The sequence below is a fragment of the Poecilia latipinna genome, unplaced genomic scaffold (assembly GCF_001443285.1).
Source record: "Poecilia latipinna isolate Pla-1442-1.1 unplaced genomic scaffold, P_latipinna-1.0 Scaffold757, whole genome shotgun sequence".
In the NCBI taxonomy this organism is placed as follows: Eukaryota; Metazoa; Chordata; class Actinopteri; order Cyprinodontiformes; family Poeciliidae; genus Poecilia; species Poecilia latipinna.
This window is the reverse complement of record NW_015113373.1, coordinates 219,769-246,611: the sequence shown is the minus strand read 5'-3', so window position 1 is coordinate 246,611 and position 26,843 is coordinate 219,769. Positions and strand designations below refer to the sequence as shown.

Below are 26,843 nucleotides of genomic sequence, written 5' to 3'. Positions count from 1 at the left end.
TATATATATATATATATATATATATATATATATATATATATATACAACTCTTTTTCAGTTCCTCCTTGCTGGTTCCCCTGTTGTCTTGTCCTGAATTCATGTTTTTGCTCCGTTTTGGCTCCCTGTGCCTCTGTGATTTTTGGAAGTTTTCTTCTTCATTTTCCATTCATCATCTTCTCTACGTCTCTGCCGCTCTGCATTTGGGTCCTCTTATCTACACATCATGATGATTGCAGTCATAATACGGCTTAATCCCCAATAAATGTCCCATTTGTCTTTCCCTAACGAGTCCAGCTGCCATGTTGGGACCTGCAGACATTTATATGGTAAAGCTATCCTAATAGTCTCCATATGGGAACTATAATCTGTGGCTTAATGCAGTGGGTACATTTATATGGATGATTTCAGCAAGCCAAACACGTGTGTCAGTGCTGTAAATTGGCTGTGACAGAGCAGGATCCCATTTTGTGGCTCATAACGGTGATTCAGTAGATTGCCTTGTAATTGTCTTTTAGGAGTTTTATCTGTGCCTGAGAGGAGACGGGTGCCTGCTGGCTCCGCTTTGGCACATGTAAGAAGAAGAAAAAGTGCTGTGCCACTGGACTTGTTACTGCAGTCAGTCTGCAAGAGGGCCCAGATGTTTCTGTAAAAGTTCAGATATGCTAACAACTTAGCAAGGTTGCACAATGTTTACTGTTGGGACACAGAACTAAAATCTCATCGGATGTCATCAAATGTAATTAGATGAGCCAACTTGAGAACCCAAACAGCCAAACGCCCAAAACACAGCGCAAAATATAAACACACAAACTGTGTGAAGCAATAATATGGCTAACCTCGCAGGGCAAATCTGTATTTAGAGGGATTGTGATAGTCTAGATTGCAGGAATGTTTGAAATTTGGTTTTGTCCCCCCTCCTGTGGTACAGATCCACGCCTGTCAAATGCAGCTTTCACATAAAGCTTAGACAGAAACAAACTCATTTTGGAGCTCCAAATTTTGGAAATTTGTTTTTTAAAATTTTGCCAAAGAGTCACACTTGGACTTAGATCTAGACTTCAATTGTTCCGCTGTAACACATGAACATGTTGTGACCTATACTAAATATATAGAGCAATATCACATTTGCACAGTTTCTTTGACTTGCGGCAAACTTCATATGACTTTCTTTTGATTGATAGTGGCTTCCATCTTGCTAGTCTTCCATCAAACATTTTTACCACTGACAGACTCCTCCACCTAAGCTAAGGATCTCTGCAGCTCCTCCAGAGTTGGGCCTCTCTGCGTCTTCACTGGTTAACATTCTCCTTCTCCAGTTTGTCAGCTTAGATAGAAAGCATGTCTGGGGAAATTTAGAGCTGTCCTGTACGCTTTCCAGTTTCAGATTATGGATTGATCAGTACCATATTAGATGATTAAATATTGTTTTATAAGATAGTTCTCCTTTACATGTTTCCAAAACTCTATCGCTGACCTACCTGGTGCTCTCTTTGGTCTTCATGGAGGTGATTATTTACTATTGATCTCCAACAAACCTCTGAGTCTTTCGCTGGACGTCTGTATTTATGCTAAGTGTGTTTTACACACACTCGATTCCATGCAAATGATTGGCTTTTGGTATTTTCCACAGGGTTTCCTTTAGGCATCTCTGTAAATGGGAGCTCAGTACAGACAATTTGAAAACCATATATAATTGTCCAGATTACACCAATGATTAAAATTATCCAATGAAATTCATTAAAGTTTGCAGCAACAATGTATCAAACTGCACTGTAAGTACAGCCTACTCCATAAAAATCAGAGGGACTGCTAATAAAAAGGCATGCAGCTATTCTGTTAGGACTGATCTGGAAAATTCTGGCTTTGACTGCGCGACACAAGGAAACCTATTGTGTGGATGCTACAGTGGAGTTGCGTGAGGAATCTCTGGCATGCTCAGCAGCAGTTAAAATGTACGCCTGATTTATTTGCCTTATTTATCAGTGAAATCCATATCAGTGTGGAAGGAAGGCTCCTCGGCGCTCCAAGCAGTGGAGATAACAGAGAAAATGGCAAAAAAAAAAAAAAAGAAGAAGAAAAAAAACCCATTACAGAATGCCAGGGTTCTGTTTAAGTAACAATAAAGCAAGTTTAATTTTTATTTTTTTAATTTTTTTTTCACTGTTTCCGTCAGATCCTAAGATCTTTGCTTTCATATGTGTGGTTTGGAGATGCACATTGCTGAGCTTTATGGAAGACTTCAGCAGTGGTAGGAGGTTGCAGCATGAGGAATGTGCCTGGAATGTGGTGTTGATTTAACGCAAAACCTGCTGAAGACACTGGCCAGATGTTTGTGTGATCTTCTGCTTCCTTTAACATGGTGCAAGAGATGCAGGCAAACAGCTCCAGCTGTTGCGCTGCATGTACAGTCCGTTTGGAGCAGCTGCTTGGATGGGAATGGTTCTGCCCTCCTCTGGAAGAAAAAAAAAAAAAAAACAAGAGTGGAAACATGTTAAGGAAACTAACAATTGCACTCAGGGAAAATTAAGGGAACTTATTTGTACCGTTATTGGAGGTTGGCTGCTGCTCCTGATGAGTAGTTTTAGCCATTCTGGAAAGAACAGAAGATCTGAGTCATACAACTAATAAATAGAAACCACAGAGCAAATTTTATGGTTTATTCTCCTGAGAAAGAATTAGAGCCAAGTATTTTACACCTGATATCTCATTATTAGTAAGTTATGAACAGGAAATCTGGTCTGTGGGTAGCTAAATCAGCAAACTATGTTAATTAGTGTGAGAATATTGTCTCTTTCTCCTCTACGAGTAAAATTGTGGAGTGTTTTGTAGCTTTAGAAGTACTGAGTCACACATGCTTTCTAGGTTAAACAGTTTACCGTTTAAATTATGCAACACTTTTTTGCGTAGTACCGTTTGCGGTCTGGAAAGTTTTAAAATACAAACTAAACACCACAGAGAGTTTTCCCCCCCCCAAAGAATACGCTCAAATGTTGTCATTATAGGGTAGTGTTCTGAAAGCCTGACCACATGCATGTCCAAAACCTACGGAGCCCCTATTTCTCCATGTTCGCTTAGGTTCTCCGTGAAAACCTAAAACAGAGTATTTCAAGCCAGTGAAAAATGAAAGCACATTGAAAATGCACATATGTTTTTTTTTTTTTTTTTTTTTTTTTTTACATTAAAACATGTGGAACTAATCCACTGGATCATGAGCTTTTATTTCAGTGTAAAGCAAGCTATTTAATACAGATAAAAACCAGAAGCAAGATATTTCCTTGCCAAAATTCTCCTGGCTTAAACCTTTGTTAGAAAATGTCAGTTCTAGTTTAACTTCAGTGGAGGATTGTTTGATTAGACGGAAAAAATTGAAGTTGTCTCTTTTGATTATCAAGCTTTTAAAACTTGAACACTAGCAGCTGAAGTCTATCTGTTGAGCTTAAAGTGTTGTGTTCTGTGTTTTCTGTGTATTAATTTCTAGGTTTTTCTGTGTTTATTTAGTCCTGTTCCCCTGTGAGTCCTTGTGGTGTCCTGTCTCCTTCCCCTTTATTGCTTCCCAGGTGTGTCTCCTTCCCTGATTACCCTCCCTGTGTATTTAAGTCCACCTGTTGTGGACTTAAATACAGACGTCTTACCTCGTCAGATGTCTCCTCCGTGTTTCCCTGTTCTACACCTGTTTTGGATTTTCATCATTAAACATCATTTCATTATGCCTACCTGGGCTCACCTGCGTCTTTCCTTACCGCCACAACCACACATCAGGACATGGAAGTAGAGTTTAAAGGAAGATGCTGTTTGTAGCAAAACCTGATTAAAGTGAAATGCGTGCCTTGACCTTCTCTTCTTCCTTCTGTCTTAAATTTACTGCATTTACCACATTTCTAATCAGTGTCTGATTTTAAAAAGCCCAGTCAGTCCTGATTTTCATTTGGACTGACACGTTTCCCGACTTCATGTCAGCATCTTTCGACCAGCACTCCCTGCAGACTGACACCTCTTATCTCCAGAGCAAACATTGCTCATCACTTCCTCTCCAGGGATTGTCTCAGAGCTGTGGCTTTCTGTCCCATGATGTCAGACGTATCAACAGACTGTTGATCAAACATCTTTTGGGAAGATTCTTCATCACATGTGACCTGCAGTGCCTCTGACACACATCCGCAATCAGAGACTTCTTTCTGCAACGTTATAGCCTGTGAACGTGCCACAGATCCCGGCAGCTACACCCACTCCTCCATCTCCTCGCCGTCGGCCCTGTCTGTATCTATAACATTGTCTTTTAAAACAAACCTTCAGCTCGGTGTTTCCCTGCCAGCTCCGGCCACGGTAAACAATCACAAACACTGTCATGTACACGCAGTCATGATAAGGCACTGTTTTGTGCAGCGTCCAGGAAATGTAAGCAACCTGCCAGCACTCGCCATGGTGATTTTCACAGTTTGGAGAGATCCAGACGACCTGCCATCCTGACTCGGCTATGAAACAAACACTTGTCTGGGAACACGTGAGGCCGTCTGCTGCAGAGGTTTACTGGATCTGATACAGAGCTCACTGTCTCACCAGCCACTGAATACTCACTGTGGACATTAATACTCATTACCGCTGGGCCTGAGCTTCGGGTCTGTTTGCTCTGGGGAAGATCAAGCTGCCTGGGCAGAGTCACATCATCTTCATTTTCCTACTTTCTCACCGCCTCCAGTTCCGACATTCCTGCACGAATGACGACATCTTAAAAAATATATATATATATATTTCAGAAAAAGCTTTGAGGATTTTTAAATTAAATATATGTATAGTTTCTCACTGTTCTGTTCTACAAAAGTTAAATGTTGCTGGGATTGTAACTTGTATGCAGCTTAATGTCCTAATCAGAGCTAATTATTTTTGATGAGAGAGCAGTATGACTTAGAGGTGGAAATATTGAGATGGCTGACATCGTTAATGAATAGAAATTAGACAAAAAATGCTGGAGGGAGAGGAAATTCAATCAGATTTATTTGTAGTCATTTAGAAAGGTCAGGTAAGCTGGAAATGATTCTTAAGTGGTTGGATGTGAGAAGACACATGTTTCTGGTGACTTTCTTCATGAACTGCAGCTAAAAACTCTTTGACCAACATGAAGATCTAAAAGTAGAAACCCTTTAAAAAATACACCATGACTTCAGATTTTAGCCAAATAGTAAGTTCAGTTTGTAAAAAGATAATCTGTGACATTTTGTTCTTAATGTGAACACCCGAAAACAGCTTATTTTATTTACTATACTTATTTATATTTACCTAATTTTAAAATTTGTTTGAGTTCAAATATTAAAGACTGAAAACCAGAAGAAATGACTGGTAAACACTATTTCATAGCACCGTATGTGTAAGGTTATCAAGAATAAACTTAAATATACATTATGTAATTTAAACTGTTAATTTTTTTTTTTTGCTTTTGTAGGACACACATTTCCCAGTAAAGATGTAATAAATTAGCTTCCTGACAGTTAGTTGGCTTTATCTGACAGACACAGGTCCTCCAGAACCCGTGGAGGAAAGTTGAACAATACAAAGTTCCTGATGCACACATAACAGAAAAGTCTACGGAGCTGAACATGCATTTAAAAACATTTCTGTGCCCTAGCTTTCAATCTCCGTATGAACTAGTTCTCACATTTAAGCCATTCCTGCCTTTCAGCATTGCAGCCTCTTTATTTACCTGAGGAATTGCGTGATAAGATCCACTTTAAATCTCCTTAAAAATGTGACTCAGATCCCAAATCACTCGGATCTAATCTACGATTCCAAGAGTCATGAACAAGACATGCGTTTTGTGCAGATGTCCTATGAGCCTTTGAGCCGTCAAGATCCAGCTGCTGTTTGGGTTTGTGAAGATGTGTAAAGGACGAAGATGGGGGGGTATCAAAGAAAGCTATTGTTCTTATCTACCTGCAGATTACCGAGATCTGCTTAGAGATCCAGCAGACATTACAGAGTGGGGTGAGGGCGAGGAGCCCCTTGCCACACACTCCAACGTGCAGGCATGTCTGCTCAGTTTGGCTGAGTCTGATCAAACAGCAGGACTTTTTTTTTTTTACTGCTGTGACAGAGTTTTCCATAATAAAGCCCACATGTTCTGCTTTCACACCGTCAGTATTTGTTTCCCCCCTCGCTCTCTCTCTCTCCATCGTGACGTTAGTTTGCTCTGAAGCAGGTGTTTTCTAGGTTGTCCTGTTGGATGACTGGAAAAAACGAAGCAATTAGGTAACCGGAAGCGGGGAGGTGAGATGCGAGTGAGTGAGAAGTGTTTTTAAGGAGCTGGATGTGAGACAACACAAATGTTGTAGGGCACATGCGTGCAGTAAAACAAGGAGAACAAGTGCACTGGGATTGCTGTGGCTCTGCATGCTTTACAGGTCTGCATATTGATTCAATTAGCAGGTATGCTGGACTGCAACAGCAATTATAAGTAACTGAGTTGGAGGTTAAGGTGTGACAAACCATCGGGTGAAATTCTGCATGTTTCCCCAGGTTGGAAAGTCGATGAGTAATCGTTGTTATTATTAGAAGAGCTGTTTATTTGTCTGTTCTGCGTCTGTGAGAACCGGAGAGAGGCAGAAATACGTGTGGTGAGAGGAGCTGTGTACTTTTCTTCCCGATCGTGCAGAGCCTCCCTTCGCTCTGACAGCATCTTGGCTGGAAGCCTTACACGTGAGTCTAGCAACAGCTGGAAGAGGGAGAGAAAAAGCAATGTGGAAAGACCGAGCCAAGACAGCACAGGCCAGTTCCCAGGCTCCGGCCTCTGGAGACCACAGAGGGAAGGAAGCAGGGTGGGTGTTGGTGGGCGGTGGAGGGTCCAAACCAGCTGCATTCAAGCCTTTCTGGCTGCATGTAGGTGACTCCTTGCAGGGGCTTCAGTGGTGACAAGGTGAAAAATGAAAGCCACAAGAGATTAAATGAATCAGCCTTTAAATTTAGTGATACATTTCTCACTTTTTAGCTGAAAAGCTCAACAATAAAAAGTTTGGTTCATTTCCTTTCCTCTAGTGATCTCCATATTCTGTGATAGAAAATCTGTATTTAACATAATTAATATGGTTCATTAAATATCTGGCTGAACAAACATATTCCAATCAACAGCAGATCATAAAAGGTAGAAGGTATTCATAACATGCCTCTACTGCCCTCGTGTGGCCAAAATGCGCTTTTTCCTGCAGCGTCAAAATTTTATGTCTTTCTTTTTATTTCCAGGGTTGTGGAGCTTCATGTGGACAATGTGACTGCAGTGGAGTGAAGGGAGCCAAGGTGAGACTTTCATGTTTACCTGTTTATTATTGTGGGATTTCACCTGCATGCTTCTTGCAAATTTATTATTATTATCCCTGTGCTTTTTCACATTTTGTCACAACCACAAACTTTAATGTGTTTTACTGCAGTGTGTAACTTTCAAGTGCATAAACAAATACTATATATGGTCTTAAATATTTTGAGAAATAAGAAACATCTTAAGTCGTTTGCAGTTTCCCACAAGCCGTGGAGGAGACGCGTAAAACAAGCTGCTCTGGTCAGATGAAGAAAAAAAAAAAAAAAAAAAAAAAACTTTGTGAGAGTTTAAGACCAAAGTTGAACTTATAGGTAAACATGCAGTGGGTTTGGACTCGGAACAGAGAGCCAGACGCGAACAGAGATCAGTTTCAATTAGAGCGTGTCGGCTCACACAGCTGGGTTACAGGTCTTAATCCCATCAGATGGAGGGAAGCTTACAGTTACAGACACACAGAGGCCACAACACACCAGTGAGCCGTTCTTCTGTCAGCACGCTGAGATTAGTGATAATCATTAAACAGGAACATAAGAGAAAGGATATCAGCTCAGTAGGTCAGAGGAAGTTTGTTTGAAATACATTTTCCCTCTAGACACTGCTAAGGCGGCTACGGATTTTCCTTTAATTACCTTTGATGAGAGTATTTAGTTCCTGTTGAAAGATGAATATGGAAACAGATCCATAAGCACAGTAAGGGTGTGCTTAATGATCTGTTAATATGTTCCTAATTGTGTTATCATGTTATGTTTATGTTTTATATGCTGTCAGGGTATTAGCCAGAAGTTAGAAAAGTCTACTGATTCAACGTTGTACAAGTTCAGCTGCTTTACTCAGTAACTGAGCTCTTTCTGCTTTAGAGGAGCTGCGCGCTATTGTTGTTTTATCAGATCCCCGCAGAGTGTTTTAGTCTCTTGGCTTTTCAGATTCAAACAACAGTAAAAGCCAAACATCCCTGCACAGAAAATCCTCCCATGGCTTTGTTTTTTGTGGAGTTCAGCCAGTCGCTGTAATCTCAGAGCTCCTCTGTGTTTTTAAATCCCCCGAAAGGCGTTGACGTCCAATTGTTTTTTTTAACAGTGATGTCATTACTTCCTTTTGTTGTACAACTTGTAGTTGCCGTGGTAACACAGAGGTAATCCACATAGGTTTACATGCAATGTTTCTCTTGACTGATGCAAGCCTGGTGTTGTGGGAATCAACCCTAAAATAATAGCTTTACCATATAAGTTTTTCTCTTGCTTTTTTTTTTTTTTTTAATAGTCTTGCCTTAGGATGATGCTGCCATCTAGTGTCTCACAGTGGAATAGCTCTAAGTCAGTTCAGGAGGTCACCATCTGGATAAATCCATCCATCAATTTTCAATACCCATTTATCCTTACATGGATCAGTGAGCGAGATCCAAGGCGCATCCTGAACAGGACTTCACCAGGGCTAAATAATTACCGTATTTTCCGCACTATAAGGCGCACCGGATTATAAGGCGCACCTTCAATGAATGGCCTATTTTAAAACTGTTTTCATATATAAGGCGCACCGCATTATAAGGCGCATAGAATAGACACTACAGTAGAGGCTGGAGTTACGTTATGCATCCACTAGATGGAGCTGCACTGAAGGATGAATGTCTAAAGCCACTTTGTTGACATAAAGAATGTCAACAAAACAGTCCGACTCCGGTAGGCGAGGAGAGCGTTCCACGACTTGGCCGGACGATGGTCACCCTTCTCCATTCGCTCACAGCATGTTCGTGGAGAACGTGGTGCTAAATGACCTGCAGACTACCTGATTCTAGACCAGGGGTGCCCAAACTTTTTGAGAGCAAGATCTACTTTTTCTCTCACCAGCCACCTGAGATCTACCTCATGACACAAAGACATAAAAAATGCAAATTAAACTCTATTGACTAATTTTATATGCGAATATTCATTAGTTATAGCAGAAATAATAAAGTGACAGAAAACCTAACGCATGTCGGCGGCTGCTTACCGTAGTTGCTAGACCTGTTGTGGCTCAATATTGGTCCATATATAAGGCGCACCAAATTATAAGGCGCACTGTCGGCTTTTGAGGAAATTGAAGGTTTTTAGATGCGCCTTATAGCGCGGAAAATAGGGTAAGTAAAAACATACATAAAACAAGACTCTATGAAGAATAGAAGAATTGTGCTTACATTATAAGATAGAGGGAGTTCATAAAGCAAAGCTATATCCTCCATTTTTTTCAGTTGCTTTTCTTCCACTATGCACTTTATTTCATGAATCAGATTCTACTAAATGCATGCAACCACGTCCATTACTTTCAGCTTATTGGAACAATTTGCAATCAGGTTCATTAAGTAGGGAAAACATTCATTTTCTTCTATATTTACATTCTATTAGACCAGATTAAGCTTTTTTTTTCAAACCCTTAAACATATCTGTCTGGAAGAATTAGGTTGAAAATGTTCTCTAAATTCATCAGTGATGTTGCACATTTTTGTAGACAGTGACATGATCCATTCATTTAAATGCTTAATTTAGGGATACAAAGCATTAATTGTGATGATGCAGGTTTTTGTTTCTAAAGGTTTTACAAGTAGTCTCTAAAATTAAACTCTACTGACTATCGCTATGTGTTTGTTACATCCTGTTAACTGTATTTAAAAAGGGAAATAATACTACTTAGACATCTTGTTTTAGAATAAGAAAAATGTGCAAACTCGACCACCATTGAATTTGACCCTGAGTGACTGTGAAGTTGCTCTGACTGAAATGTCTGATCTCATTCAATCACGTGTTCTGTGTTTTATCTCCTTTTATTGTAAACAGTGTTTAGTGATGACAACATGCATTTTCTGCTCTCTTGTCATGTTTACCACAGGGTGAGCGTGGATTTCCTGGCCTTCAGGGTAACATGGGATTCCCAGGAATGCAGGGGCACGAGGGCCCTCCTGGCCCAATGGGCCCCAAGGTAGATGAACACGTTCAGTAGCACCCATTTAAAAGTAAGCTGCTTGTTTTAGTGTTTTTCTTAAATTGTTGGAAAAAAAAAAGTGGTAAAGTTCACCAAATCTCCAAGACCTGTGCTAACAATTCATTTATGAAAGAAGCCAAACTTTTGCCAATCTTGTTTTAAAATAACAACAAATATTTTTTATAAATCAAAGATCTGTGTTCAAACTGCTCATATTATTATTATTATTATTATTATTTAAATTTATTTGCTTATATATGTGTTCTCATTCATACATACTTATAAGTGGGATGCACAGATGTGAATATACGCAGCATTTTACACTGAATTATTTATGCTCCTTTTATATATATATTTCCTTGTTGTTGCTGTAATAAAACTAATTGCTCATATGGCACATTTTCTTTATATACACATTTTAAAAAATGTTATGGCCATTTTTAGCTCTTAAATAAATAAATATTTTAATACTAATCATTCTATAATTTATTCCACAGGGAGATCTAGGAGCACCTGGAGCTCCGGGACTAAAAGGAGTGCGAGTGAGTAATTAACCATCCGTTATAAAAATAATATTTTCCATAAATACTCCAGCTCTAGTTTTGTATTAATCGGACATGCTCTGTATTTTACAGGGTCCCCCTGGTCTGCCAGGGTTTCCAGGGAACCCAGGACTACCAGTAAGTTCATTTTGTCTGTCAACCTGACCCACATGCTGAAATAATTCAGGGAATTCATGGAAGAACATTTCCATCAGAGGCTTTTATCAACTAAATGTTATACACCCGTGTTGTAGTCCACTTTGAATGTTAGATTCATGTGGAGTACTTTTGGTAACTTGATTATTAACTATCAACTAACCACACAGGGCCTCAATGGAAACGACGGTCCGCCAGGCGCACCTGGAATCCCAGGATGCAATGGGACCAAAGTAAGCTACATCTTTTTTCTCCTACACTCTTTGCATGCTTATGTTGTTCTCAAAACTGTTATTTTTTAATTGCTGATGGTCTGATGTCTGTGTTTCAGGGCGAAAGAGGAATGGACGGGCTTAATGGTTTTCCAGGACTTCAAGGGCCGCCCGTAAGCAGCCGGAGCTCTCCTCACCAGAGAACAATTCCCTTAATCACAGACTTAGTTTTTATCGCTGTCTATGCTAATAAGCCTCCTTTATTTCTTCTTCTGTCTTTCAGGGCCTCCCAGGTATGGAAGGAATGAAAGTAAGTTCATAGAGCTTTCATATTTTTGCTGTAGATGGTTTCCTAAATCTTCCACTGTAATAACATGCTGACGTCTTTTACAGGGAGATCCTGGTGGTGTGGTCGGGATTATCCCCCTTAAAGGAGACAGAGGGGTACCTGGCTCACCTGGACGACCTGTTAGTACTTCACAGTGTTTGTTTGAGGACTTGCATACCTTAAGCAATGTAATAACGTCCGTCCTCCATTTGTCTCTCTCTCCCAGGGACCACCTGGAATGTTTGGACCAACTGGACCTCCAGGACTCAGAGGATACCCAGGATTTAAAGTGAGTCCAAAACAAGTCAAAGCATCAATAAAAACTCAAGACCTCCTGACGGACTCATTTTTAACCTCCTTTAACCGATTCGCAGGGTGATCCTGGACCTCCCGGCCCTCCAGGAGAGAAAGTAAGATCAGTCTCCATCTTTCTTCAACGTGGTTGTTTGACTACGTTTTATCAATAACTTTGTTTTTATTTTGTTTCCAGGGTGACAGGTTGGCCTTTGTGAGTGAAAAAGGAGATAAGGTGAGAGCTTTGTAAGAGACACAATTTTAAGATGTATTTATGTTCTTGTGAAGTTTTCCTACATCCATTCTGCAAACATAGTAAGAATATCTTAAGTACAAACAAGTCACTGTAGACCTATCTGAATAAACATTAAAAGCACATTTTTCTTCTTTTTATTCCGCAGTGTTTATCCTCATCAGCAAAATATGTTTAATGATTGAGACGCATGATAGTTGTGCAATGCATTATTTGTATTATTTATTTATTTGTATTACTATGCATTATTTGTACTTAAAGTCGCGTCGTTTAGGGCAGAGTGTGGCACAATGTCAGAGCAGAGATCACACAAGTGGAGGCCAGTTTTATCTGTGGCTCAGTCGAGTCCCAATCTTTGGACATTTGCTTGTTTCCTGTCCGATTACTGCGAATGACAGCCACTATCACCATAAAAGTGTCACTATACATGTGCAGTATTTTTTTTAATATGGTACAACTTATTATTTGTCACAGTCTGAGTCACAGTCTCATTCCAGCAACACTAGCATCCTCACCACAGACTGTTGTTGTCAGGAATGTTGCATGGTGGATTCACCAAACAGAAAAGGATCACAGATTGGGCCCCAAATAAGATAAAAAAACAACAACAAAAAAAAAAAAACCACATCTGAATCTGGTCCGTTTATAGGTGCGTCTCTCTTTACTGTCCGCAACGACTTTCTTAATCTAAATGATTTTCATTTTCCCCTATGTCTAATAAAGCATATTAAGTATTATGTGTTTTATAGGGTATAAATGTAGTTTTTTTTTTATTTTTTATATAAATTAAAATTGCTTTTACCCTTGCCAGTTTTAGTGACTTAGTATGTTTTTGCAGGGTGAACGAGGACTCAGAGGCCCACCTGGGCCCCCTGGACCATCTGAAGAAGCGACAGGACAGACCACAATTCTTGTACCCGGACCACCGGTGCCCATTCATTGCTTCAAATATGAAATTTAAAAAACAGTTTACAATATGTGTTATTAATTATCTTCTGTTCGCTTTATGCTCCCACAGGGTGAGAAAGGACCGAAGGGTGACAGAGGCGAGAAAGTTAGTATTTTATAATCAGGTGACATGGCGTAAGATTTGTAATAGAGAAAGTGTTTTCTCTCATTAATCTTTAATAAAACTCTTGATTTCTTTCCTCTTTTTTTTAGGGCTTCTGTCTCCCTCATCAGAAAGGAATCAAAGGTGAACAAGGCCCTCCTGGACCAAGAGTGAGTTTCTGTCGATCTTATCTACAAAATAGCTCATGACTGAACAAGACATTAATTTATGTTTTGTTCTCCCAGAGGATTTATTTATTATTTTATGGTCAAATTAAACAACACATTTATGTCTCTGTTTAGGGTAAACCTGGTAAAGATGGAGAGTTTGGAATAAAGGTAATACTTATCTTCTTTTTTTTTCATATCTATCTGCAACGCTCTCCAACAGGAGCTTTCTTTAATAGTTTTTATCTATAATTAATGTGCAACCTATTCTCCTGCAGGGAGAAAAAGGTTCCTCAGGAGTTCCTGGATTCCCTGGCTTGTCGGTAACAACTCGAAGCTTATAGGCTTTCATATTCTATTTCTAATTAAAATGACGTTTCATGTATGTTAAACAAATTGACGAAATACAGGCTAATTTTTTTCATCTGGTTTTAGGGCGATAAAGGAGAAAGAGGACCACCGGGTTATGTAAGTAATTCCTCTCATTTGTTTTTTTTTTTTTTTTTTTTTTTTTACATTAAGTATAATAATAATAATAGTAATAATAATTCAATCATTTAGACAGATTCAACGTCAATTACATACAGTAACCAGGACTACTTTAAGCTTTAGACATCTGACACTGATCAATGAAGACCGGAGCAGATGCCAACATGGCTGCTGAATGATCTTGTAGAAATTTGGTATGAAATGGTGAAAGTCTGATTTAATGTCTCCACTGTAGGCTGAAGGTCCACCTGGCCCTCCTGGCCCACCGGGTCTCCCAGGGATAACGGGAGAAAAGGGTAAAGATATCTTGTTATTTTCTGAAAAATACTTGTGTTTTTAGTTTTAGCATCTTGTTCCACAAGCTTTCAGACACATGTGATCACTCCTAACATCATCTACGGTTTTCATTTATTTCTCATTTCTAACCTTCAGGTTTTCCTGGCCCTCAGGGAGAGGCCGGCCCACCAGGTAAAATATGACTGGTAGACAGTTGTTGTGAGAGCAGTGATGCAGCACTTCATTTGAGTGCATTTTACTTTTCTGATTTTTCTATAATATTTTGTGTAACTTGGATTGACTCTGTGAAATTAGCTTTAAGCAAACAGGCAGTTCATAATAGGAGCCTATTAAATAATGCAGGATTTCAGATACTTTAAGGAAATCCTGAGATTAGAAAGTTGTTGCTTTGGAGTTTTTAGCATACATGTCACCCTGTTTATGTTAAAGGGGACGTTTTATGTCAAGTTAAAACAGCCCAAAACACCTAGGCGTTTTTTGGTAATAATCTTCAGAATTTAACGTCACAAATCAGAAGGCTCTACCTGTCACCTAGCAACAACAGCGAAGTGAAGCCCAGCCCGTTACCTAGCAACCCTGGCAAAACCCAACTTGTCACCTAGCAGCACAAACAGAGCTGCTGGAAAAGAAAAGTGTTTTGTTATTGACTCCCATCCATAATAAATCACTCGCTGTATTCTTGTTGGTTGAACTTGAGGCTCTTTTTCAAACATGTATAACTGTATAATTTGCATCCATTTTCATCTGCGAGTGTAAAAATTGAGTTGGGGACATGGCCAGTTTATTTGGATTTAAAGTGATGAGGCTCTAAGGATCTTGTTTTGATAGGAACTCAAAATTGGCAGAAATGAGCCTTCTTAGCTAAAATCTCATTAATCTGTTCAAGGAAGCATAACAGGTCACCTTTAAATCATATATTGAGAGGGAGTTTTGGAGACGATAACTGAAATCTTTACCTATAAGGCTAAATTCCCATCTACTCAAAACCTTGAAGGGAGTAAAAACAAAGTTAGGAGTTTGTGAAATGTGTGAAAAGCCTTTTGTTCTCTAATTTTACTTTTGTGCATCGCAGGCCGCCCCGGCAAGGAACGTCATGGAGAACCTGGGATTCAAGGAGAAAGGGGCGAGAAAGGGGACAGAGGCAGAGATGGAGAATCTCTTTCTGGACCACCGGGAAGACCAGGGCCCGTCGGACCGCCGGGACCACCAGGATTAGCACGTAGGTCTAAGTAATGCTTTAATTTACTTGTCGGCGCCTCCACAAGAGATTCGATCATCAAACCCATCAAACGGCATATGTTGCTTTCCTAGCTGACCCTGAAGAGTGTAATATGGAGAGAGGAGACCCTGGTCCACCTGGACCTCCTGGATTATCAGGGGAGGATGGACAAAAAGGTAAGGATAGCAGCAAAGTTACTCCACATCTATTAAAATCAAGAAATAAATGCATTTATCTCTATGAAACAACAGTATTTATGTGCTTGGTGTCATTCAGCACTCCTGCTGCTTGACTTCATGACCTCATTTAGTCATGCCATAGATTATTACATTATGCTGCTTTGCCCAATTCCAGGCGATAAAGGAGACGCTTGTGTTAGATGTGACGGCACCGGTCAACGTGGATTACCTGGCCCTGCAGGCGTTAAAGGAGAGCAAGGTAGGAGTAGTTTGGAGCTGCATCTGCGGGAAGAAAGTAGTTCCACAAAAATGTCCATATTTCAGTATAAAACTTCTGTTTACCATTGAAAATTTGATGAGCATGTACATTTTATCACACTTGGTAAATATGAACGATCTTGAAAAAAAAAAAAAATCATTTATTTCAGTAACTGAATTACACAGATTACATTTAAAGCCTTTATTTCTGTTAATTATAAATATTTTTGCTTACAGCTGATTTGTAGACTAACAAAAAATAGTTTCTAAAAAACATAAATATGGACTTAATGGGAAATATGTTTTATACCTGCTTACAGGTACGTTTAATCTGACAAATGGTCCTCCTCAGAACATCTATTCTAATTTCATAAATATGTTTATACTATATACACACAACGGTTGTCGATTTAGAAACAAAAAGGAGCAGTTATACAGTTATTTTGGTTACTTAGAGCAGCAATATGTGGTCCATCTAAATAAAAATGGTATAAATACACAGACTGTTTTCATATATTACTGCACTTAGCTTTTGTCTAATAGGATGTTTGCGAACTAGTGTCTGACTTTAACTCAGTTCTAAACTTTGTTTTGAGTTTTTCATGTGATGAAGCACATGCTGCGGGGCTGTTGAACTCAACATCCTGTTTCATTTGGCAGGACCACCAGGCGCAGTGGGAGGCAAAGGAGAAAAGGGTCGCTCTGGTCCAGCTGGAGAGCCTGGAACACCTGTGAGTATAAAACGGCTTCTGCATGTCGACAACGCAACGGCTGGACAAATCCAAAGAGAGAAGATGGTTCAGAATTAATATTTAAGTGATGTGAGTCTCTAAAACTGATAGCTTGTATACTCTTTTTTTGTGCAGGGTTCTCCAGGATCTCCTGGACTGATGGGGGCTCCTGGTGCTGTAGGGGAACCCGGAGACATTTTCATAGCACCTGGTTACAAAGGGGAGAAAGGTTTTCCTGGACGCCCTGGATTACAGGGACAACCTGGCAGGGAAGGACTGCCAGGGCGAGACGGACTCCCGGGTCAACCGGGCCTCAAAGGAGAACCTGTGAGTGCATTAAAACAGTGAATACACGCCGTTAAATAGTCTCATGAATTCATTCTGCATTAATGGTGCATTAATGGTGATTGTGGTATTCAAGGAGCACAAAATATTCTCACACTTTTTTTTTTTCAAGTTTAAACATTAACAATTAATTTCACAATACCTTAGGTTACTGATGGCAATTTTATTAAAGTAAAATTATAGAACATGACTAGACAAATCATCACAAAGAGAAGAAATCTGTGAAGATTTACAAGACAACCAAAAAGATAGATCATGCACGTCATGAAAATAGAATCTGATAAAGTTTAATTTGGAATTACTTCAAAGAATTATAGTTTTTTTAATGGCAAAGTATTTCTTAAAAAAATGTTTTATTTCTTTTCTTTTATGTCTTCCAGGCCAAAGAAGGCATTAAAGGTGAACGTGGCCCAGGCGGTGACCCCGGCCACATGGGGCCTCCTGGAGAAAGGGGTCCCCCTGGTACTGCAGGATATGGCCGGCCGGGTGATCCAGGAGAGAAAGGCAGTCAGGGACAGCCGGGCCGTCCAGGAGCTCCAGGAATACCTGGTAACCATAGAAACAACCGATGCAGGCCCAACTGTCCAGTTTCTGCAGCGTTTTACTGAACGTCTTACTTTATAACAGGTCTGAAAGGAGAGCCAGGTAAAGGTAGTAGCACTCCGGGACCCCCAGGGCAGCCTGGACCGAGGGGAGCTAGTGGCATGCCGGGACTTCAAGGTCAGTGACAGCATCGCCATGATCATCATTCATCTGAAGTCATTCTGTGTCAATGTCAATGTGCTCTCTTCATATTTGAGCCTCGGATTCTAATCCAGTCCCCGATCTTTGTTAAATTTATCATGAAAAATGTTTTTCTTACAGGTGACAGAGGTGAACCAGGTTCCCAAGGTCTGCCAGGCTTTCCTGGAGAAAAGGGGGAACAAGGACCGCCTGGAATCGGCTTTCCCGGCCCAGCGGGTGCCAAAGGTGAGTCTCATGACCCGAAAACCAAAAAAAAAATACCAACAGTACACTAAAAGTATTTGTACTGATCATATCCACTTTGAGACTTTAAAAAGGAGCCCAGATAAAATGCGTTGTATGTGTTTGTAGGTATCAGTGGAATCCCTGGAGCCCCAGGACTCCCTGGAGAGCCAGGCAGACCAGGACAGGACGGCTCAACTGGAAAAGCTGGTCCGCCTGGACAAAAAGTGTGTATTTGTCGACATGCGTTTGTGTTGCATCCGGTGCTGTTTGTAAACTCTGGGTAAAGATATGGACAAGATGGTTTGCTGTAGTAGAAACTCAACCGACATCCTCCTGTTTTTCCTCTATTAAAGAATATCAATGAGACCTAAGTTTTGGTGCAGTGTTAAGCCGTAGGAGAAAAAATTAGCTGTAGAATAACAGAAGTTTTTAGGGTGTAACATCTGCCTTAACTGAACGGCTTGTTTTCTCGTTTTCCGCATTTTGAAGGGTGATGAATGGAAATTAGCCTCTTCTTCATGTCGTGTGTTTTACTGCAGGGGTAAAAGTGATGGATTGAAAACTACAAGTTCCTTGACACACACTGAGCAATTAAAAAAAAAGTGAAGCATCAATTACAAATATTCTTCATTTACATTTATTTTAATAGAGCAGTTTCGGAGGCCAACGATTATGAATAATAACGGAAGTGATTATTCAAAAAAAAATAAAAAATAAAACACAATATGTACCATTCTGATCAGATTTGAATATTATTTTGGAACTGAATTAATCTAATTAAATGAAAGTAAAGTAGTAGTAAAATAAAAGAAAGGTGCTGAAAGAGATACATTAGACACTAAGTTTATACAGCAAAACATGTGAAAAGGTGAAAGAACTGTGCACTTAACCTAAAAATAAAATCAATCATCCTACAAAAATTGTGTTGTGAAACAATTCACAACTACATTGCCCATATGTTTTTTTAATATGAAACAATATTCTTGGAGGTTTTTTCTTGTTGTGATATAAAATTACTTTTAGATATCTGACAGTTTTCCAAACATTTCAGGGTGAGCCTGGACGGGGTCTTCCAGGACCGAAAGGTGCACAGGGCTTCCAAGGAGTCACCGGTTTTCCTGGAGATAAGGGTGGCAGGGGATTCCCAGGTATTCCCGGCTCAGAAGGACAGACGGGACCTCCAGGACCTCAGGGAGTTAAAGGTAACAAGATGTGGGAACTCTCCAGTTAAACTTCGTGATATTTCGTCAACGCCGTGAACCAACTATGATGAAACTATTTCATCTGATAACAAAAGGTGACGTCGGACCTCCGGGTCCACCCGGTCTGGTCGGCCAACCGGGGGCTCCGGGGAAAGGCTTGCCTGGACCACAAGGACCTCAAGGACCACGTGGAGAAACAGGACCTCACGGTAAGCACAAGTTTAGCACATAGTTTTTGTTCATTGAAGGTATTTTGTCATTTTTGTCAAATGTTTGTTTGAAAAAAAAAATCAAACGTTTTGTTTGAATTTTTATCTCTGTCAGAGTGAGAGTCTTTATGATGCTGGAAATGCATACTAAAATAAAATCCTTCAAATAAGTTTGCTCCTCTATAAGCCTAAATGTTAGCTTGGAATAGATATCTTCAGCTTTGGATGCATATTTCTGATCTTGAAAAACATAAAGAAAAAAAAATTGCATATGCTTTCTACAGGGAGAGAAGGTATAAAAGGAGAAAAGGGCTACCCTGGCCCTCCAGGCCTCAATATGCCGGGACCTCAGGGAGACAAAGGAGCCCCTGGCTTCCCAGGAGACCCCGGTACCAAAGGACTGCCAGGTCTGCCGGGCTTACCCGGCCGAGACGGGTCAATCGGGTACCAAGGTGAGAGAATCAACCGGAAGTGCACTCAGAGCTAATAAATACATCTTTTGAAAATGTTATTTTTCCAATTTCTTTATGCAAACATCGGCTTCGCTACGACTTCGTTCTCAAATGTGTATTTGGTGACAGTCACGTCTAGTCTCATGTAAACATTTCTTCCTCTTGGTCTAATCTGTTCGCTTCAAACTCAAATCTGTAAACATCTTTCAGTGTACAACTAGCAGACTGAGTTGTCTCTCGTCAGATTTTTGGCTGGTTTTTATGTGGCTTTAATTGCAGTACCAGCAGTGACCAGCAGGAAGGAACTCTAGCAGATTTATTAACTCTTCAATTATTAAATGCTAAGTCAAACTGTTTGGATTTTGATATTTCATCTCCAAAACTCTTCACTTTCCTGCCCCCTTCAACTGGCCTTGTGGATTTCCTGGTTTAGCCTAAATGTGCCTGTAGCTTAGCTGTTAAGCTTCTTCGAAATATTAGTTTTTCTTTCAACTAGTAACAACTAGTTACGTAAAATGACTGTTATGATTAAAAACACCAGCTATGATCCTTTTATGTATGTGAAAAGCATCTTCAACTCATTTTAGAATCCGTCGATAGTTGTGGTTTTTCAAGCGTGTGTTTGTCTGTGACTGCTGTAGGTCCCAAAGGTGAAATGGGGGTTATGGGAATTCCAGGAACGCCAGGATTCCCAGGACCGCCCGGGCAACCTGGGTCACCTGGTCTGAGAGGTGAGGCATACGGAATAATGACTCTAAGTGAATTACCGGTGCCTGCTTTGGTTTCCTCAGCAGTAATCCTGTGTGACATTTCATCCTAGGGGATCCTGGTGTCACTGGACCGAGAGGAGAGTCCGGGAAAGAAGGAGAGAAAGGTGAACGGGGAGAGGAGGGTCCGCCAGGTCCTCCAGGAAACCTCACTCAAACTGACATGGAGCACATGAAAGGGGAAAAGGGAGACATTGGAGACCCAGGTATCCACTCGGCAATGGAGGCGTTGATCTTTTGCTGTTTTTTTTTTTTTTTTCTTCTTCTTTTCCTATTTAACGTAAATTCTCCACCGGTAAGGTGAACGTGGTTCTTCCGGAGAGAGGGGCCACCCTGGCGTTCAAGGAGAACAGGGAATGGCTGGCAAAGACGGTGAACCTGGATCGCCTGGCCAGCCAGGTAGCTTAAACCACTCAACTTCACTTCATTTTAATTGCAATAGTTTTGAGATGCGGGTGTCTACATGTGGCTGTTTGTGTTTCGCGTCTGTTTCTCAGGTCAGAAAGGAGATCCCGGCTCTCCCGGAGATCCTGGTACCATGGGGCCTCCGGGGCCAAAAGGCGGCCTGGGGGAGATGGGAATACCAGGTAAGTGCATTGATAAAACACCTCAAATTCATCATGTTTACTTTTGCACAGGTACAGCAGCACCAAAAGTTTCAAGAAATGTTTTAAAGAGACTCCATGATGTTGTAGGACCTTTGAGGCAACCGTCCAGAAGATGCTAAGCATACATTTACATTGATAACCATATTAACATGTACTCATTTGTGAAAAATGTAAATTTTATAAAAAGTTTGACACATCTAAAATCAACTGACATCATTAAATTATAGCGACATGTTGCAAGCAAGAGTCGGCTGCAGCACAGTGAGCTACACTCTACACAAACTAATGCTTCATAAGTCATTTGTTTTACTTTTATGTGTGGTTGTGCAGGTCCAGTTGGTCCTAAAGGTTCAAAAGGAGACATCGGTACACCGGGTCATCCTGGGTTCAGAGGCACAGATGGTGAAAAAGGAGACCCGGGACTACCTGGCGAGCCAGGAATTGGTGTCCCTGGATTTCCAGGAGAGAAGGTAACCCGCCGGATGAAACTGGCAACGCTTCCCAGCATACACTGAGTTCTTTGACGTGACGAGAGTTGATCTGAACAAGCCCAAATTTATCAGCACCAGAGATTGTGGAGATTTTAGGAAAACTTGCTAATATCACCTGACCTCTTTCACACCGTGTCAGGCTACAAGCAAACGTCCATGTATTTTATTGAGATTTTATGTGTTAGACAAAAAAAGTGTAATTCTTAAGTGGAGAAAAACAGGTTGCAGGATTTTTACCATTTCTCACAGAAAATTTTCTGAAAAGTCTAGCGCCTTTTTATTTACACCCTCTCTTACTTTTGCGCCCCAAAATAAACTCCAATGTGACTATTTGACGAAAAAATGTTGCCTATTATATTGACTAGATTCCAACTGTGTGCAGCTGTTCTGTGAAGGCCTCTGCGGCCGTTTTTTAAAGATCAGTGGAGGACAAGCAGCTTCTTGGACATCAATAAACAGAACAGAGATATCAGGCATAAAGCTATGGAGAAGTAACGCAGGGCTAGGTCATATAAGCAATATGCCAGCATTGGAATATTGTTAAATTTGGATTATGGCATAAGAATTGAAAACTTTATTGAGAGGACAGCACCAGAATTTGCTTTAGCATTTTGCCACAATAATCTGGTCAGGTGAAAGAAAAACTGAACTGCTCCAAAACGCTGCGTGGCGGTAAACAAAGCTCAGAGCATGCTTATTTTCCACCAGTTTCAAAAGCAGAATCAAAATACATTTAGCGAACCATAATAGTCACATAACCTCACTGATATGTGTAATAAATTAGTCACAAAGTAAATTTAAAATAATTACGGAAGACGTCTTTGGTCGATCAGATGATCGTTGTAGCTTTTGCACATCTCTGACTACAGCTTGCTTTCGGTTTTACTGCCTGTCTCTCACCAACTCTCCTGATAATTTCACCCTCCCAGGGCAGGACAGGTGAGCCAGGATTCCCAGGATCCCGTGGAGACAAGGGTGAGAAGGGTCATGAGGGAATGCCTGGCATACCCGGCCAGGAGGGACCAAAGGGAGACAAAGGAAGCGTTGGGTACCCAGGTTAGATTTTAGACTGACCTTTTCATCATTTTTATCCACCGGGACCTCTGAAATATTTATTTTTAAAAGTTGTTCTTTCCCTTGTTTGTGTCTTTGCATTCTACAGGTCAGTCAGGCAGGCCGGGCGAGAAGGGCAGTCCTGGACTTCCCGGATCTGCTGGAGAGCCCGGTCGTGAAGGTCGTCCTGGTATGTAGGCTTCCTGTTTCCTCAGCCAGAGAGAGCAGCGGTTATTTAAAATACAATAAGTTATACGAGTTTGATTTGATAAGCCAAATATTTACTTTCATTGTTTGCAGATTTCCTAAGCTAGCCTAAATAATTAAAATATTTTTGCCTGCATTTCCCACTTTTTCATACTTTTCAAATAAAAAAAGGCATTTGTAGGGGTAAATTAGATGTTTTAAGAAAGCACAACATCAAAGCAGATCTGAAGAAAGAGACCGTATCATTGTGAACAGCAGTGAAACAGGTACACTAAATTTACATGTTCTGTTTTTCTTCAGGCGAAGGTGGCCAGCAGGGACCTCCGGGTCCTCGCGGCGATAAGGGCGAGGCTGGACAGGACGGCATCCCTGGATCCTCTGGGGAAAGAGGAGACCCAGGTTAGTCCTTCATTACAGACGAGAAAATAATTGGCTTCACCAGAGCAGAAATATTTCTCGGCTGATTTAAAGAGAGCAGTGGAACAGTTTTCCTTTAACTTTCCCTCTCCTACACATTCAGCTAAAGTTTTATTAAATTTGGTTCTTTGATTACAACTTCTCTGTGAGAAACTTTGAAAATCTTGAGTCATTTTCCTTTGACTTCACATTTATGAAAAAGCAAGTTCCAACTTTAAAGTATTTTTAAACACCTCTCATCACATGATGGTACTTGCACAATAGATTGTACATACAGTCATAGATACTTTACAAGCAGTAAAATATGGCGTTATGTTTTGATGAGCGCAGCAATCTGAAGCTGTAATCTACGATCTGACCACTAGGGGCCGCACCGCAAAGCTTTTGGCTGCTTTTGCTTTGCTTCTCTATAACACCGCCCTGCTCTTGCTGAGCAAAGCACATTTTATATTTTTTAAGACATATTTGACATCCTACCCATTACAAGAATGCCACAATGACATTTTCGCATCAAATTTTTTAAAATGCTTTTTAAAAGAATTTAATTTGTTTTTTTCCTGATAAGCAATTGAACATCTGCAAATATAACTATTACTACTTTGTTCATGTTTTCTTTAACTGAATATTGCCGTTTTTCAACCCACAGAACATTGCATTGACCAAACTATAAATTTTCCGTACTGCAGGTTTACCAGGTGTTGGTGTGCCTGGACTTCCTGGAGCTCTTGGTGAAAGAGGTAACGATATGTCGCCGACTGATTCCCATGATCCCACTGTAACAATCAGCCGACGGCGTTCCACAAGTGCAGCATATTCTCTCCGTCTCCAGGTGAAAAAGGTGATCCGGGTCTTCCCGGCATGCCTGGTCAATCGGGTGCTCCTGGTATTAAAGGAGAAAAGGGATTTCCAGGATCTCCGGGACCACAGGGGGAGCCAGGAGAGCGAGGTTTTCCCGGCATCTCGCTGGAAGGCCCCAAAGGAGATCAGGGAGCAACAGGACACGTCGGAGCAACAGGTAACCAGAAATTTATGACGTTCTTTGTGTTAGCCATCCTAAAACACTGCACAGTGTTCAGATAGGGGACAATATATTGTGTTGTGTAAAAAAACAAACAAAAAAAAAACAGGAACACCAGGTGCACCAGGACCTGCTGGAGTGCCAGGCAGAGAGGGCCAAAAGGGCGAGAAAGGTGATGCAGGTCGGCCTGGTTATCAGGGAGAGTCGGGACAAAAGGGCGACTCTGGATCTCCTGGATATCCTGTACGTTATCAGACTCTTTTCCTGCTTCTTCTTCTTGCTAAACACTTTACCTGCCTAGACGACGCCTGCTGCACGACAATAAGAGCTGCTTGATGTGTTTGCATGTACTGGTTCCAGGGGCCACCCGGCCTCCCGGGTATCAACGGGCAGAAGGGCGAGCGAGGATTACCGGGAGTCGCCGGCTTCCCAGGTAAATAAATCCCCACAATGATACCTGAAAGAGCCGAGCTGTAATTCATCCTCTACAGCTTAAATAGCCCAACATCAGTCATTATGCAGAGTTAATGCCACTTAAATTGTGTCCTGTTTAATTGTCCCCCATCTGGTAAAATATATTTCTCAAATGAAGCATGTTACTTATTATTAGGCTTTTTTCCTGAGGATTTTCTAGACTTTTGGGGGTCAAATTGTTGTAAATTGAGTTGCGACGCCATCTTCATATTTTGACACAATAATACTGGAGTCACTGATATTTAATCAGAAATCTCTGAGCAATCAACTTGAGTAACATTTACCAGTTAGCTTGTAAATCCTCTTTGGGCCTTCCACAATGGCCAATAAAATAACTTTGGCTAAAAATAATAACAATAATAATAACAATAATAATAACAACAACTTCAATCAGTAATATTGTAATAATTTTCACTATATCTAGGCACAAAAGGTACTTTGGGTGACATTGGATTTAAAGGAGAATCGGGTGACAGAGGATTCCCTGGAGAAAAAGGTAACTACAAGCACCTTTAAATGTTTTGATGTTAAAATGTTCTTGATGAGATTTGGGATGTCTTTCATTCGTAACTTTTTTTTTTTTTTTTTGTTAATTTTTTTTTTTTTTTTTTTTTGTTCAGGTAATGAAGGCCCCCCTGGTCCACCCGGTCCCAAGATCTTCATCAAAGGAGACACTGGAGTCCCAGGAGATCAGGGTTTCCCTGGACCTCAGGGGCCACCGGGGCTTCCTGGGCAGAAAGGAGAGCAAGGTGAGCTCTTCTCTGTCCTACTGCAGCATCGTCATGTTCCGGGGTCCTCTCGTTATAGTTTTCCCTCGTTTCCAACTTTTGCGATTGTTTTTTCTTTTTTTTTTCACCTTCAGGCGTGACAGGTATTCAGGGTCCAAAAGGTGAAACCGGTATCCATGGATACGATGGTCAGCCAGGCGCCAAAGGAGAACCCGGTGTGCCGGGGCCAGAAGGTGAGAAAGGCACAGCGAAGGAAAAGGGAGATCTTCACTGTTGTGCTGTTACTCTCCAATTTTTCAACGGTTCTGTGTATCCAGGACCCAGAGGATATCCAGGTCCACCGGGACCGGACGGCGTTCAAGGTCAAGTGGGTCCGCCTGGCCCGTCGTCCATGGACCACGGTTTCCTAGTAACACGCCACAGCCAAAGTGTGGAGGTGCCACTGTGCCCTGGAGGAACCACTCAAATATATGACGGCTACTCGTTGCTCTACGTGCAAGGCAACGAGCGCTCCCATGGACAAGACTTAGGTAGGCAGCAGGAAATAAGGAAGAGACACACGGAGACATACAAGAGGAGTCTATTCAAAGTTTTGGTTGTCTCTCTTTTATTTTCATAGGTACGGCAGGCAGTTGCCTCCGAAAGTTCAGCCCCATGCCCTTTTTGTTCTGCAACATCAACAACGTTTGCAACTTCGCGTCTCGTAACGATTACTCCTACTGGCTCACCTCACCGGAGCCGATGCCCATGAGCATGGCCCCCATCACCGGGGACAGCATCAAACCCTTCATCAGCAGGTGTGTTTTGCGTCTCCAGCCACTTTCATGTTGTCATGTGACCCATCTACAACACGCGTCGCTGTTCTCATGTGACTGTAGGTGTGTCGTATGTGAAGCTCCGGCCATGGTGATCGCAGTCCACAGCCAGACAATCAGGATCCCGCCTTGCCCTAAAGGCTGGAACTCTCTGTGGATCGGCTACTCCTTTGTCATGGTAAATTAATCTTGTTTAAGAGCTTAAAAGCTTGGCTTTAATTGTGTGATAAGCATAACACTATGTAGGGAAGCTTCTGTTATTTAAGAAAGCAGAAGCTATCAGTGATGCTGATAGCTTAGTGAAGGCGAGCAGAAAGAAATCCCCCACAAAATTTTCTGTAATCTCAGTTTCACTGCATTGTGTTTTTACGTAGCACACCAGCGCAGGTGCTGAGGGTTCAGGTCAGGCTTTGGCCTCTCCTGGCTCCTGTCTGGAGGAGTTTCGCAGCGCCCCGTTCATCGAATGTCACGGCCGAGGAACCTGCAACTACTACGCCAACTCCTACAGCTTCTGGCTCGCCACCATCGAGACAGAGGACATGTTTACGTAAGGCCGATAATTTTTTATTGTCAGAATAATAAAAACACCCCTAAAAGTTTGCTTTCCCCCCCCCCCCGGGGTGGCGCGGGTAACTTTTTTTTTTACAAAAATTTTAACCC

General features: G+C 41.1%; 1 protein-coding gene across 1 annotated transcript in view; it reads left to right on the top strand.

Moving 5' to 3' along the window:
* col4a1 (collagen, type IV, alpha 1) overlaps window positions 1-26,843 on the top strand; it is a 51,192-nt gene that overhangs the window by 19,934 nt on the left and 4,415 nt on the right. Inside the window, exons 2-51 of the mRNA XM_015045964.1 lie at window positions 7,228-7,281; window positions 10,160-10,249; window positions 10,750-10,794; window positions 10,888-10,932; window positions 11,121-11,183; window positions 11,282-11,335; window positions 11,446-11,472; window positions 11,556-11,630; window positions 11,717-11,779; window positions 11,865-11,900; window positions 11,981-12,019; window positions 12,876-12,965; window positions 13,056-13,091; window positions 13,199-13,258; window positions 13,391-13,426; window positions 13,534-13,578; window positions 13,691-13,723; window positions 13,980-14,040; window positions 14,177-14,212; window positions 15,114-15,260; window positions 15,353-15,436; window positions 15,615-15,698; window positions 16,358-16,428; window positions 16,564-16,755; window positions 17,154-17,322; window positions 17,401-17,493; window positions 17,638-17,742; window positions 17,869-17,966; window positions 18,794-18,944; window positions 19,040-19,153; window positions 19,438-19,605; window positions 20,247-20,336; window positions 20,426-20,578; window positions 20,673-20,771; window positions 20,870-20,959; window positions 21,311-21,450; window positions 22,401-22,527; window positions 22,634-22,714; window positions 23,032-23,130; window positions 23,835-23,885; window positions 23,978-24,163; window positions 24,276-24,409; window positions 24,527-24,599; window positions 25,065-25,136; window positions 25,261-25,389; window positions 25,503-25,601; window positions 25,686-25,898; window positions 25,988-26,165; window positions 26,247-26,361; window positions 26,558-26,730. Coding sequence (XP_014901450.1) covers window positions 7,228-7,281; window positions 10,160-10,249; window positions 10,750-10,794; window positions 10,888-10,932; window positions 11,121-11,183; window positions 11,282-11,335; window positions 11,446-11,472; window positions 11,556-11,630; window positions 11,717-11,779; window positions 11,865-11,900; window positions 11,981-12,019; window positions 12,876-12,965; window positions 13,056-13,091; window positions 13,199-13,258; window positions 13,391-13,426; window positions 13,534-13,578; window positions 13,691-13,723; window positions 13,980-14,040; window positions 14,177-14,212; window positions 15,114-15,260; window positions 15,353-15,436; window positions 15,615-15,698; window positions 16,358-16,428; window positions 16,564-16,755; window positions 17,154-17,322; window positions 17,401-17,493; window positions 17,638-17,742; window positions 17,869-17,966; window positions 18,794-18,944; window positions 19,040-19,153; window positions 19,438-19,605; window positions 20,247-20,336; window positions 20,426-20,578; window positions 20,673-20,771; window positions 20,870-20,959; window positions 21,311-21,450; window positions 22,401-22,527; window positions 22,634-22,714; window positions 23,032-23,130; window positions 23,835-23,885; window positions 23,978-24,163; window positions 24,276-24,409; window positions 24,527-24,599; window positions 25,065-25,136; window positions 25,261-25,389; window positions 25,503-25,601; window positions 25,686-25,898; window positions 25,988-26,165; window positions 26,247-26,361; window positions 26,558-26,730 — 4,766 coding nt within the window. The remainder of the gene's footprint in view (window positions 1-7,227; window positions 7,282-10,159; window positions 10,250-10,749; window positions 10,795-10,887; window positions 10,933-11,120; window positions 11,184-11,281; window positions 11,336-11,445; window positions 11,473-11,555; window positions 11,631-11,716; window positions 11,780-11,864; window positions 11,901-11,980; window positions 12,020-12,875; window positions 12,966-13,055; window positions 13,092-13,198; window positions 13,259-13,390; window positions 13,427-13,533; window positions 13,579-13,690; window positions 13,724-13,979; window positions 14,041-14,176; window positions 14,213-15,113; window positions 15,261-15,352; window positions 15,437-15,614; window positions 15,699-16,357; window positions 16,429-16,563; window positions 16,756-17,153; window positions 17,323-17,400; window positions 17,494-17,637; window positions 17,743-17,868; window positions 17,967-18,793; window positions 18,945-19,039; window positions 19,154-19,437; window positions 19,606-20,246; window positions 20,337-20,425; window positions 20,579-20,672; window positions 20,772-20,869; window positions 20,960-21,310; window positions 21,451-22,400; window positions 22,528-22,633; window positions 22,715-23,031; window positions 23,131-23,834; window positions 23,886-23,977; window positions 24,164-24,275; window positions 24,410-24,526; window positions 24,600-25,064; window positions 25,137-25,260; window positions 25,390-25,502; window positions 25,602-25,685; window positions 25,899-25,987; window positions 26,166-26,246; window positions 26,362-26,557; window positions 26,731-26,843) is intronic.